General features: G+C 46.7%; 1 protein-coding gene across 1 annotated transcript in view; it reads left to right on the top strand.

The window, feature by feature from the left end:
- Positions 1–6,990: 6,990 nt before the first annotated feature.
- LAS1L (LAS1 like ribosome biogenesis factor) overlaps positions 6,991–13,755 on the top strand; it is a 73,441-nt gene continuing 66,676 nt past the window's right edge. Inside the window, exons 1-2 of the mRNA XM_040406476.1 lie at positions 6,991–7,144; positions 9,488–9,613. Coding sequence (XP_040262410.1) covers positions 7,014–7,144; positions 9,488–9,613 — 257 coding nt within the window. The 5' untranslated portion in view covers positions 6,991–7,013. The remainder of the gene's footprint in view (positions 7,145–9,487; positions 9,614–13,755) is intronic.

Here is a 13,755-nt window from a genome sequence, read left to right as displayed (position 1 = left end):
GGTGTGTTTTTTGTGTCTCCCCCCTTTTTGTGTTTACAGGTCTTACCTGAGATGAAATCCGGTTCCAGCTGGTTCGGATCCCTTTTTTGCCCAGTGACAGCTGCAGTGGTGTCGCTACAGGGGGGCAATTACCCCCCCAGGTCATTCCTTGCCCCCCCGGGTGCCCCCCCGCTGATTCGCTGAATCACTAACGCTAATCGCTGCTGCTGCGCTGGCCGCCCGCACTACTGACTCAGTGTCAGTGATTAAAGTTAAAGTACACACTGACAGAGAACACACAGATACATACAGTCAGTCGTCTATGAGAGCCACATGACACTGGGGTGGTGGCGGCGTTCGGACCCAGCGGACTCGCGGAGGCAGAGCGTGCAGGGCGGGCGCAGGCTGGGAGTGTGGCAGCCGCACAGACGAGTTGACGACTTGACGTCACGGTCGTCAACACGTAAAGCTGCGCTGCTGCGTGCCTGCCCGCCCGCCCGCGTGAACGGACTTTGCAAATTGCTGCCGCCTGCCAGTGAGTGCCTTCATGTTCTGAGTTCTCTCTGCTGCGTGCTGCGTCACTCTGCTAGCTCTAGTGACACTGTTCTTTTTAGACTAGTGTGAGCCAGCGGCTGTCGACTGAGCCTGACCTGTCTACAGGTGCCCACTGCCCACACTGAGTGTCTAGGGCTAGGCCCCAGCTTGGACTGTCGGGAGAGGAGGACAGGAGACAGGAGTGGACTCAGTAGTCGACTGTGTCTGTGGCTGCTGTCTGTGGCATTGCAACTTCTCAACTCTGCCTGGCCCTAGAGAAAAGAAAAAGTAAGAATAAAAAGTTTTAACAAAGTATGTACTCCTATACCCCCACTACCTCGCCTCATGGCCTGCCCTCCCTCCTGCTTATACAGGGGTAATATAAGGACCCCTGTAGAATGTCCCCACTCCCCTGATAGCACTGAGTCCTCCTCAGTTATATTACCCTTGTATAATGTACCCTGATACCCCTTAGTTATAATATTACCCATAATGTCCCCTGACTGATACCCCTCAGTTATATAACTGAGGGTAATCAGGGTACATTATACAGGGGGTAATATAACCAAGGGGTATCAGGGTACATTATACAGGGGGTAATATAACTTATATTACCACCGTATAATGCCTGATAGGCCTCCTGAGTTATATTACCCTTGTATAATTATGTACCCGGATACCCCTTAGTTATATGATCCCGGCGGGGTCATATAACTAAGGGGTATCAGGGTACATTATTATACAGGGGTAATATAACTCAGGAGGCCTATCAGGCATTATACGGTGGTAATATAGCTTACATTACCCCTGTATAATGTCCCATGATAGCCCTCCTCAGTTATATTACCCTTGTATAATGTACCCTGATACCCCTCAGTTATATTACCCCTGTGTAATGTACCCTGATATCCCTTAGTTATATAATATAACTAAAGGGTATCAGGGTGCATTATACAGGGGTAATATAACTAAGGAGTTCTATCCTATCGGGGACGTAATACAGGGGTAATGTAAGCTATATTACCCCTTTATAATGTCTGATAGCCCTCCTCAGTTATATTACACCCAATGTACCCTGATACCCCTTAATTATATTACCCCGGCATCAGGGGCGTACATGCAGGGGAAGCGGCTGCTTTAGGATTTTTCAGTAGTATGATTAGCTGGTGAAAATTATTAGTGCCCCCCCATTTTTGACTGTGTATCTTCTGTGCCCCCCCTATATATTGATCCTAGAGTCGCCACTGGACAGCTGTCTTGGGATCAGCTGGTAATTGGTCAGCTGTCCAGCAGCGGGAAGGAGTCCATCAGCTGATTGGCGGAAGACTGCTGTGGTGGGAAGCCTGCGGGTTTAAAAGAAAGGACATCGCCGTTAGTGACCTGCAGTTTTAAGAAGACCTGGACTTGTGCAGAGGATGGAGGAACTACTGTGGCAGCTCAGCTTGAAGGCTGAAATTGGTGGGCGGAGAGGAGTGGCTGCGGCGATGCCATGCCCAGCCTGAACATGCGGCAGCGGCGACGAACGAAAAGGAGCGGTGCGTACTGGAGGAGGAAGAACAGGAAGCGGCGCCGGAGAGTGTTCTGCTGAGGGAGGCGGAGTCTGATGCGCTGCCCAGCAAAAGAGCCAGATGGGCAAAGCACTCGTATTCTCCACCTCCTGAGGTTGGCTACAGGGAAGCCCGATAGTGAGAGTGTCCGGAAGGGGACTCTGCGTCATCGGCCGGCGCCAATAGAAGACGTCATCGGAAGGCGGCAGCACCCGGAAGTTTGCAGCAACATCAAGCTGCGGCGGTGAATACAGCTGATCCTGAAATACAATGGATTTACAGCTTACCTGGATACAGCAAAGGAGAATCCTCTACTCCGGCGCATCGGCTAAAGTTCCTGAGGTCAGCGCTGAATTTCCTGGGAAGCTGAAGCTGAAGTTCCCTCATTCCTCGGTTCCTGGGCAGGAGGTTCCATCTAGTGTTGAGAAACTGCATGTACAGTCTCTGTCTAATTTATTGTCTAATCATAAATTTGTTTCAGGTTTATATGCCCTGTTTTCAGATTTTGTTCACAAAAAGAATACTAATTCCCCAGCTGGAGTTTGGGTTAACCATTCAGTGGCAAGGGATTCTAGTCATTCTACAGTCAGCGATCCTAATCTTGACAGGGGTTTGGGGGTATCTGAAGCCTGTGTTAAGGAGGTGTTATCCTGTGAGGTTTCACCTCTGGGCTTTCATTTACCATCAAATATTAAGGAGCATATTTGTCGCTTAGAGTTTATTGATATTATGTCTTTATTACCTTCTAATAAAGAGTATATTGTAAGTAGTGACAAAAAGGATGAGAAATCAGAGGAAGTCAGGAAGCGCTCTTTTAACAATTGGCTGCAGGCTTTATGTATTTAAGCATCAGTGTTGGGCGAAAAGCTTCCGGGCAAGTGCTGTGGTCTTTTTTAGCACTTGGATATACACTCACCTAAAGAATTATAAGGAACACCATACTAATACGGTGTTGGACCCCCTTTTGCCTTCAGAACTGCCTTAATTCTACATGGCATTGATTCAACAAGGTGCTGATAGCATTCTTTAGAAATGTTGGCCCATATTGATAGGATAGCATCTTGCAGTTGATGGAGATTTGAGGGATGCACATCCAGGGCACGAAGCTCCCGTTCCACCACATCCCAAAGATGCTCTATTGGGTTGAGATCTGGTGACTGTGGGGCCATTTTAGTACAGTGAACTCATTGTCATGTTCAAGAAACCACTTTGAAATGATTCGAGCTTTGTGACATGGTGCATTATCCTGCTGGAAGTAGCCATCAGAGGATGGATACATGTTCTCATTTTGTTTACGCCAAATTCGGACTCTACCATTTGAATGTCTCAACAGAAATCGAGACTCATCAGACCAGACAACATTTTTCCAGTCTTCAACAGTTCAATTTTGGTGAGCTCGTGCAAATTGTAGCCTCTTTTTCCTATTTGTAGTGGAGATGAGTGGTACCCGGTGGGGTCTTCTGCTGTTGTAGCCCATCCGCCTCAAGGTTGTGCGTGTTGTGGCTTCACAAATGCTTTGCTGCATACCTCGGTTGTAACGAGTGGTTATTTCAGTCAACGTTGCTCTTCTATCAGCTTGAATCAGTCGGCCCATTCTCCTCTGACCTCTAGCATCCACAAGGCATTTTTGCCCACAGGACTGCCGCATACTGGATGTTTTTCCCTTTTCACACCATTCTTTGTAAACCCTAGAAATGGTTGTGCGTGAAAATCCCAGTAACTGAGCAGATTGTGAAATACTCTGTCACGGGGTTCCGAAGGTGCACTCGGTCCCCCATCGCCCGCAGACCTGTTGCTTAGCTTTGGGAATGAGGATCTGTGTTTGACCTCATTCCCAGGGCGGCTTTACTAGCTGGGTGGCTCCCTGCTCCTAAGTCTGCCTTGAGCGCCGAGCTGATCACTCGGTGCTCGACTGGTTGGTCTGTCGGTCATGTGACGCTGGCCACGTCACATGACCCTCACTCCCCACTATAAATACAGGCAGCCTGCTGGCTACAGGTTGCCTGTTAATTTCTAGGTTCCTGGCTATTTGTTGGACTACTGAATATTTACCTGATCCTGTTCCCTGACGATCCTCTGCCTGCTCCTCCTGTACTGCGCATACATCCTGGTATTGTGACCTCGGCTCCCACCTGACTACTCTCTTAGGACTCCTCTTGTACTTCGCTACTCTCCTGGTATTTGACCCCGGCTTCTCCTGACCATTCTTTGCTTAATCCGTTGTACTGTGTAGCACTCTTGGTTCTGACCCGGTCCGTTCATGTTCTGTATTTTGTCTTGTCTGTCTTCCCTGCACATATCCTAAGTTAGGGACTGCCGTCCAGTTGTCCCCTGTCATCAGGACTCGTGAGGCAAGTAGGCAGGGCCAGGGGTGAGGGTGGAGCGCAGTGGTCACTACCCTTCCCCCTGTGTGTGTGTGGACGTGACCGTTACATACTCAGACCGGCCCGTCTGGCACCAACAACCATGCCACGCTCAAAATTGCTTAAATTACCTTTCTTTCCCATTCTGACATTCAGTTTGGAGTTCAGGAGATTGTCTTGACCAGGACCACCCCCCTAAATGCATTGAAGCAACTGCCATGTGATTGGTTGACTAGATAATTGCATTAATGAGAAATAGAACAGGTGTTCCTAATAATTCTTTAGGTGAGTGTATATATATATATATATATGCATATGTCTCAACCCTTCCTCAACAACGGCCTTCTGGGTCAATGGATTGCGTAAGCATTTGGAATGGGACATTAGCGCTAATGCCAATGGATACCCCTCTTGAGGCCGAAGAATATATGCTATGGAACCATTTCAGGTATTGTTTAGGAAATAGGGTAGGGATACGGTTATGTCTGAAATGCGTTTCTTGGAGAAACAGCAGACTTGCCCTCTCTCTCCTAAGCATATAAAAGACCTGACTCCACTTTTTAGGTATATTCAAGCCATTGACATTTAAAGAAATCACTTTCAGTGGATCCATATTAAACAGAACCGTTTACACAAGCTGACAAAAGTTTTCTTATAGAGACAAAGACAGGTTACCCATATAAGCCACCTATATAAACTATAAACATAATAACCATGTACAGGATTCTGCTGAGGAATACATGTACTAGTGGAAAAATAGCGAATAAACATGTTCATCACGACTGTAAGAGGGGAATAAGTCAAAGTAGTCTGTGGTGGGGGGAGGAAAACTGTGGGATACACCAAGCCAGTGTGAACTCACACAGCACTCATACTCTAAAGATGCTCCAGCCACTACCTGTAAGTATCGGTGGCAGTTGGTGGTATCCACCAGTTTTCTCGTCGCGGCTGGAGGTGCATTTTGGGTTCCGGGTGGATAAAATCCTGAGGCAAAGCCAATATAATAAGGGTAAGACATCAAGTAAAGAGCAGAAGAAAAAACGTAACCTGCAACGACAAATTAAGCAGTTATCGGTATACAACATAGGTAACTTCCACGTGAGATATATGGAGTTAGCCCAGAGAGATACGGCAAATCATCGCAGGGGTTCCGTTAAGCAGAACAACAAAATTTAAACGGGTTGGCCACTATATAAGTACTTTCCACTATATAGTGGGAGGTAGGCTAAAAAAGAGTTTCCTAATATACTTTATTAAAAAAACCGAATGGTAAAGTTTTTATAATGAGCCCCGCCCCCTCAGCCCCGCTCCGCGTGCAGCCATGGACGTAACTGGCTGCACGCGACATGGAGGAGCTTTAGAGAAAGCTCGTCCATGGCTTTATTCTATCTGCACATGCGCTGCTTTTCCTAATAAGAGCAGCGCATGCCCAGTCTGGCACTGGCACTGGCGCGCTCCCTGCTCCGACTCTGTCTCTAGAACCGGCTTATTCCTGTCAGAGTTCGGAGCGGGAAGAAAAGTAAGAGGGTAGATTGGGAACCTAAAGTGGTCCTGGAAAAAACAAAAAGTGGCCCCATGTTGTAGGTGGGTCCAAATTGAGAGAAGGTGGGGCAACACGAGTAGGCGGGGCCAACAGAAGTAGGCGGGGCCAGCAATACCGTATAGTGCAGAACAAAACACCACCCCAACAGAACCAAATACCGTAGTGCAGCCTAAAATACTGCCTCAGCAGAACCAAATACCACAGCGCAGAACACAATACTGTCACTCCCGCCACAGTATGAAACTGTATCATCGTCCTGAGGAGGGCAATACAGTCGTATTCAGAAGGGCACCTGTGGCAGTTGGTCAGGTGCCTAAGTGCCTGATGCTCCTACATTAAGGGCTCATTCACACAACCGTATCCTTTCTTGCAACCTGCAAATTGCGGATTGATCCGCAAACCATGGATACCGGCTGTGTGCGTTCTGCATTTGCAGATCGTATTGTCTTTCTCCTGTGTAGAAATGCCTAGTCTTGTCCGCAATTGTGACCCCATTGAAATGAATCAGATATTTAGACCTTGAGGAGGCGTTGAGGGGCCCCTTGGACATTAGCCCACCGGTACATTTTCCTGTAGGATGTATGGCCAGTCCGCCCCTGTGGGGCCCCCATCAATCACAAGAACAGGGTACTGTGTTCCCCTGTCTGATTGGAGCAGAGAACATGCATGCGCTCTTCTGCTCCATTGACATGGGGCACTTATCTCCGTAAATTGTTGAATTCTGACAATTCCATGAATGTTTTGTGTAAAATACATTATTTGGAGAGGTATTTGCAGTGTAGGGAATTGGATGAAACATAAAGAAGTATTGAGGTAGGTGAAGCAGCATCACTGTGAAGTACATGGAGGCTCAGCTACATTCATCTGCTTTATTATTGTGAAGTCCCAGATTCTGTAATAGCTATGTAATGAGAAACAGGAACAGGAAAAAGTCCGGAACCTAAAGTCGTGGCTCTCGTTTCCAGACGGCGCTGTTTGTTGTTACCCAGCACCAAAACAAAGGCGAGCCCTGATTGGCAGAGAAGCCGAGTAGTGCTGCCGCTGGGAATGGCGGGCAGGCGGCAGGTAGTAGCCTGGATCAGCAAGGCGGAATGGGAGCAGGTCCTGGAATATCTGTACAGCCGGGACTGCAAGCTCCAGCGGGACGCGCTGCACCAGATCTCCGCGTGGAAGAGCAGGTCAGGCGGCAGCACCTAGCGGGCATGTCCTCGACTCATTCACCGCCGTGTACCGTTCACACTGACTGCAGCCTATCGGCCGTGATGTGGAGTGTATCAGGACCTGACCACATAGCCCTGCCGGCGTCCAGCCCCACACCGCTGGGGTAGCCCTGCCGGCGTCCAGCCCCACACCGCTGGGGTAGCCCTGCCGGCGTCCAGCCCCACACCGCTGGGGTAGCCCTGCCGGCGTCCAGCCCCACACCGCTGGGGTAGCCCTGCCGGCGTCCAGCCCCACACCGCTGGGGTAGCCCTGCCGGCGTCCAGTAAAAGTCGCGCACCCCGAAGCTGGGCTGAAGCAGGTTACCTATAGGCTGTTGGCTTGTTCTCCATTTTCCAGCTTCTTCTTTTGTAGCCTTTATCCAATATATTAGGAGATTTTTTATTTTTTGCATCATGTGCATGAGGCCTTACCGGGACCTTGTATGGGTGGACACGGGGGAAAGAGAGGATTGTTTTGTGGAAAACATTTGGCTGATTAGGCCGAGTTCACACTTCAGTTATTTCCATCAGTGATTGTGAGCCAAAACCAGTAGTGAAGCCTCCACAGAGATCAGGTATAAAGATCTGCACCTGTTCTGTGTTTCTGACCCACACCTGGTTTTGGCACACAATCACTGATCGGAAATAACTGATCAAATTACTGGTGTGAACTCGGCCTTAAATTATACTAAATAATAGAAGAAAACTTGCATGTTCTCCCCATATATGAAACTTACAAAAATAAAGACACTGGTTCTGTTTTGCTACCACATTCCATCTGTGCCGTAAAGAGGGGAAAGAATGAGTTCCCCCATAAGCCCCTTTCACACGGGCGAGTATTCCGCACGGGTGCAATGCGTGAGGTGAATGCACTGAATCCAGACCCATTCACTTCAATAGGGCTGTGCAGATGAGCAGTGATTTTTCACGCATCACTTGTGCTTTTGCGTGAAAATGGCAGCATGTTTTATATTCTGCGTTTTTCACGCAACGCAGGCCCCATAGAAATGAATGGGTCTGCATGAAAATCGCAAGCAAGTGCGGATGCGGTGCGATTTTCACGCATAGTTGCTAGGAGATGATGGGAATGAGCAACCCCGAGACCCATTAAAATGTATTCACTATTATTTTCCCTTATAACATTGTTATAAAGGAAAACAATAGCATTCTTAATACAGAATGCTTAGTAAAATGTGCTTTGAGGGGTTAAAAAAATAATTAACTCTCCTCATCCGCTTGTTCGCGCAGTCGGCATGTCTTCTTTTTTTCTTCTTTTAGGACCTGCAAAAGGACCTTTTGACGACGTAACGTGTTGAGCCCGGTGACGTCAGCGCAGGTCCTGCTGGATGAAGATAGAAGGATCATCTATATTCATTAAGCAGGACCTGCGCTGACGCTACCACGTGGTGAGCGCGATTACGTCATCAAAGGTCCTTTTGCAGGTCCTGAAAGAAGACATGACGACTGCGCGAACAAGCAGATGACCACTGAACTGGTAGCAGGCTGGTTTCTCTTCAGCTAGGCTTGGGAATTGAAAATGGCCTCTACATTCCAAAAACATGCCAAAATCAGTCAGGGGTGGTTTTACCAAAAATAACGATCAGGCATGTTGGATTTCAGTGTGTCCCATCATTTTTATTCTACCCATTGAAAAGAATGTGCATGTGACTTCGGCTACTTTCACACTTGCGTTTGGTGCGGATCCATCTTGTATCTGCACAGACGGATCCGCACCAATAATGCAAGCGCTTGTATCCGTTCATAACGGATCCGTTTGCATTATTCATAAAAAAAAAGTATAATTCAAAACAGATCCGTCTTGACTTACGGTACATTGAAAGTCAATGGGGGACGGATCCGTTTTCAATTGCACCATATTGTCAGTGAAAAACGGATCCATCCCCATTGACTTACATTGTAAGTCAAGACGGATCCGTTTGGCTCCGCATAGTCAGACGGTCACCAAAATGCTGCAAGCTGCCTTTTAGTGACCGTCTAAAAAAAAAAAAAAAGCAACGGAGACCAAACGCAGCCAAACTGATGCATTCTGAACAAATCCTTATCCATTCAGAATGCATTAGGGCTTAACTGATCCGTTTGGGGCCGCTTGTGAGAGCCCTGAAACGGATCTCACAAGCGGAACCAGAAACGCCAGTGTGAAAGTAGCCTTAGCACGCATGTGTATGGGGAGGTTGGAGAAGATGAGCAGGTGTTATGACCATCTCAGTGTGTGCTCAGGTCATCTCTTAAACTGGTGGACTGTATATATGCGCAGGCGTTGTGCAGTGGATTTGTGTGTGAGATATCCGCTTTGTATTGCAGGTATGGGAACAGCATGCCACTGGCTGTAGAGTGCACTGCTGATCTGGTGCGGTGCAAAATCCTGGATGTTAGCGGCGGCATGGGAGAACAAGAGCTGGAGTTACTTTATGGATTGGCACTGGTCAGGTCAGTAGTTACTACTGTATATCCCTTGCATGATGTGAGGATATTCGGAGCAAACTTACACTGTAGACCGGGGCTTGACAAATTTCCTTGGAATCTAGGAGCCAGCTAAAAAAGTTATGAGCCAGGCGGAGCCACGTCATAAAATCTATATTGCGATATAATTTTAAGCATGTGCGATATGCGATATATATCGCGACAGGGTGGATAAAAATTTGTGATTTAAATCAGATTTTTTTTTTTTTACTTAAATCGGATTTTTTTTATATAAAATGCTTTTTGAGGAAAATATATTGCCATCCAAAGGTTATTCCATCATGAAATAAAGATTAGTTTTTTAATTATGTAGAATAAGGCTGTACGTAGACTCCCTTATTGTTGAATGGATTAGGCAGTGGCTGAGGGACAGACAACAGAGGGTTGTAGTCAATGGAGTATATTCAGACCAAGGTCTTGTTACCAGTGGGGTACCTCAGGGATCTGTTCTGGGACCCATATTGTTTAATATCTTTATCAGCGAAATTGCAGAAGGCCTCGATGGTAAGGGGTGTCTTTTTGCTGATGACACAAAGATTTGTAACAGGGTTGATGTTCCTGGAGGGATACACCAAATGGAAAAGGACTTAGGAAAACTAGAGGAATGGTCAAAAATATGGCAACTAAAATTTAATGTTGATAAGTGCAAGATAATGCACCTGGGGCGTAAAAACCCAGGAGCAGAATATACAATCAGTGATACAGTCCTAACCTCAGTATCTGAGGAAAGGGATTTAGGGGTCATTATTTCAGAAGACTTAAAGGTAGGCAGACAATGTCACAGAGCAGCAGGAAATGCTAGCAGAATGCTTGGGTGTATACGGAGAGGCATTACTAGTAGAAAGAGGGAGGTGCTCATGCCGCTCTACAGAGCACTAGTGAGACCTCATTTGGAGTATTGTGCTCAGTACTGGAGACCATATCTCCAGAAGGATATTGATACTTTGGAGAGAGTTCAGAGAAGAGCTACTAAACTAGTACATGGATTGCAGGATAAAACTTACCAGGAAAGATTAAAGGACCTTAACATGTATAAGGAAGAAAGATGAGACAGAGGGGATATGATAGAAACTTTTAAATACATAAAGGGAATCAACAAGGTAAAAGAGGAGAGAATATTTAAAAGAAGAAAAACTGCTACAAGAGGACATAGTTTATTATAAATTAGAGGGGCAAAGGTTTAAAAGTAATATCAGGAAGTATTACTTTACTGAGAGAGTAGTGGATGCATGGAATAGCCTTCCTGCAGAAGTGGTAGCTGCAAATACAGTGAAGGGGTTTAAGCATGCATGGGATAGGCATAAGGCCATCCTTCATATAAGATAGGGCCAGCGGCTATTCATAGTATTCAGTATATTGGGCAGACTAGATGGGCAGTTCCGATCGGAGTCCCAGCAGTGTAATGCTGGGGCTCCGATCGGTTACCATGGCAGCCAGGAGTCACGCTACTGAAGTCCTGGCTGCCATGGTATGTTAGTGAGCAGCATTATACTCGCGTGCGCCGGGAGCTCCTTCTTCTCATAGGTCTGTGCGGCGCATTGCTAATGATATAAGCATTAGCAATGAGCCGCACAGACAGAAGGAGCGCCCGGCGGCCGCGGCGCACGTGAGTATAATGCTGCTCACTAACATACCATCGCAGCCAGGACTTCAGTAGCGTGACTCCTGGCTGCCATCGTAACCGATCGGAGCCCCAGCATTACACTGCTGGGACTCCAATCGGAACTGCCCACTGCCACCAATGCAGACAAACATTCCCGGCACCCGACCTCTGACCGGACGCTGTGATCCGCGCGATTAACCCCTCAACTCAGGGGTTAATCGCACGGATCACAGCGTGCAGTCATAGGGGTCGGGATATGGCCGGCACATTGGTATTCAGGCATTCATTGGTGGCGCAGTGGCCACAGTCCCTCCCCTCCTCCTCCTACTCTGTTCTCATTGGTGGTCAGCGGCAGCCGCGCACAGTGGGGAGGGAGGGACTCCTTCCTTCTCCACTGTTCCGCCTCAGGAAACCATGGTGCGCGCTGAGAGCGCATCTTTGAAAACGGGCTGACAAATACCCAAGTGCCAGGCCCAAATTCCCGGTCGCCATGGCGACCTGGCGCCTGGGATTTGTCGAGCCCTGCTGTAGACCCTCAGACACTTTCCACTTTTTGGCATGACGTCAAACTACTCGGAAAGTGTTGCCACAGGAGAAAAAAAAGCATCCTTATGTGATTCAGCATAAATGTCTGCTGTCGGCCGGGCAAAAACCACAGCGTTCAGCAGTATTTGTTCATCCGAAACACCGCCAGATCCCATTATAGTCAGTGGGGATCTGGTAGTGAATGCGAGTATCTGACACAGCCTGCCAGATATCATAGCGCAGATGTGAACATATCCTTGGGATGGGAAAAGAAAAACTGCCCATCAAAATAAGAAAGTATCTGACAAACCCGTTGATTAGCCGGATTAGTTGGCAGTTGGTATGTGGTGGGTACGGCCACACAGTCATTTGTCTTGATGAAGTTTTGGAAGCCAAAATCAGGAGTGGATCATAGGAGAGAATGTATAAAGGACAGGTATAACCTTTTTTTTTTTTTTTCTTTTAACCCGTTCGCTACCAGCGCCGTACATGCGGTCTATGAATATGGCACCCTCTCACGCATGCAGTGGGTGCCATAGCCAGTGGGTCTCTGCTGTTTCAAACAGCAGAGGCCCAAGGCTGATGTCCGTGACCAGCAATAATGCAGATCGTGGACATCAAGCGTGATCATGGCATCTAAGCTTCCGGGTTAATAATGGCATCCCCGTGAGGCGATAGGGGATGTTGGTAATTCATTCTAATAGGCTGGGTCTCTCTGAAGAGACCCAGCCTATTGGAGCTGCAATTCCTATGTTGGCCAGCAGGTGGCAGGTCAACATAAGAAATTAGCAATCCACATATTACTATACTCCTTTTTGGAGTATGTTAATATTCTATAAAAGTAGCGGACATTGTAGCCTCTTAAAGGGGCTACAAAAAAAAGTTACAAAATATATAAATTAAATCACCCTACTTTCCTTAGAATAAAAATAAATAAATGCATAAATCATACAAAAACATCACTGCGTCTGAGAACACCTGTACTGTTAAAATATAAAAATATTTTTCCAATACGGCAAATGGCGTAACAAAAGTATCAAAATGGCCTATTCGCCATTTTTTCATCGCTTATCTGAAAAAATTGAATAAAATGTGATCAAATAGACACACACACTCCAAAATGATATCAATAAAAACTACAGATCATCCCGCAAAAAATAAACCCCCCACACAACTCAAAAGAAATAACTATACAAAAGTTATGGTTGTCAGAATATGATATAAATATATATTTTTTTCATAGTTTTAAAGGGATTCTGTCATGAGATTTTAGCCCTATAAGCTAAACATATGCCCATGTCCATACTAATAACATGAATCCTAAACTGGCCTTATTAAACCTGCTTGTGGCTCTATTAGCCCGAAAAACAGGTTTTTATAACCAGTCAATCGCCTACCTAAGGTGCCCAAGGGGACGTCAGTTAATACAGGGTGCCCGGCCGTCTGGTGCCCAGCGCCTCCTTCCCAGTCTTAATCGCCGCCCTCCCTGTCTACAGTGACGCCTTCCTCACCTCAGCGCCGCCTCCGCCAGATCCGGCCGGCTCTCTGCTAGATCCGGCGCCTGCACACTATGCTCAGCCTGCCTTTTTTTTTTTTTTTTGCATTTAAATATATAAAACATAAAAATGTTTTTAAAATATACATATGTGCTATCATTGTAATCACACTGATACTGACAGTGAATGGCACAGGTCAGTTTTACCGCAAAGGGAACGCCATAGGGACAAATCCTGTAAAACTGTGGAGGAATTGCAGTTTTTTTCCAATTCCAACCCATTTGGATTTTTTCTCCCACTTCCCATTACATGGTATACCATATTAAATGGTGGCAATAGACAGTACAACTTGTCCCGCAAAAAACCAAGCCCTCATATGGATGTAAACGGAAAAATAAAAAAGTTATGGCTCCAGGAAGACTGGGAAGAAAAATGAAAAACCTCTGGTGTCTTAAGAGTTAATTTACTTTTTGTTTTTGATTCCA

This window comes from Bufo bufo, chromosome 8, assembly GCF_905171765.1.
Source record: "Bufo bufo chromosome 8, aBufBuf1.1, whole genome shotgun sequence".
Classification (NCBI taxonomy): Eukaryota; Metazoa; Chordata; class Amphibia; order Anura; family Bufonidae; genus Bufo; species Bufo bufo.
The sequence above is the reverse complement of the archived record's forward strand: the minus strand, read 5'-3'. Positions and strand labels throughout refer to the sequence as shown.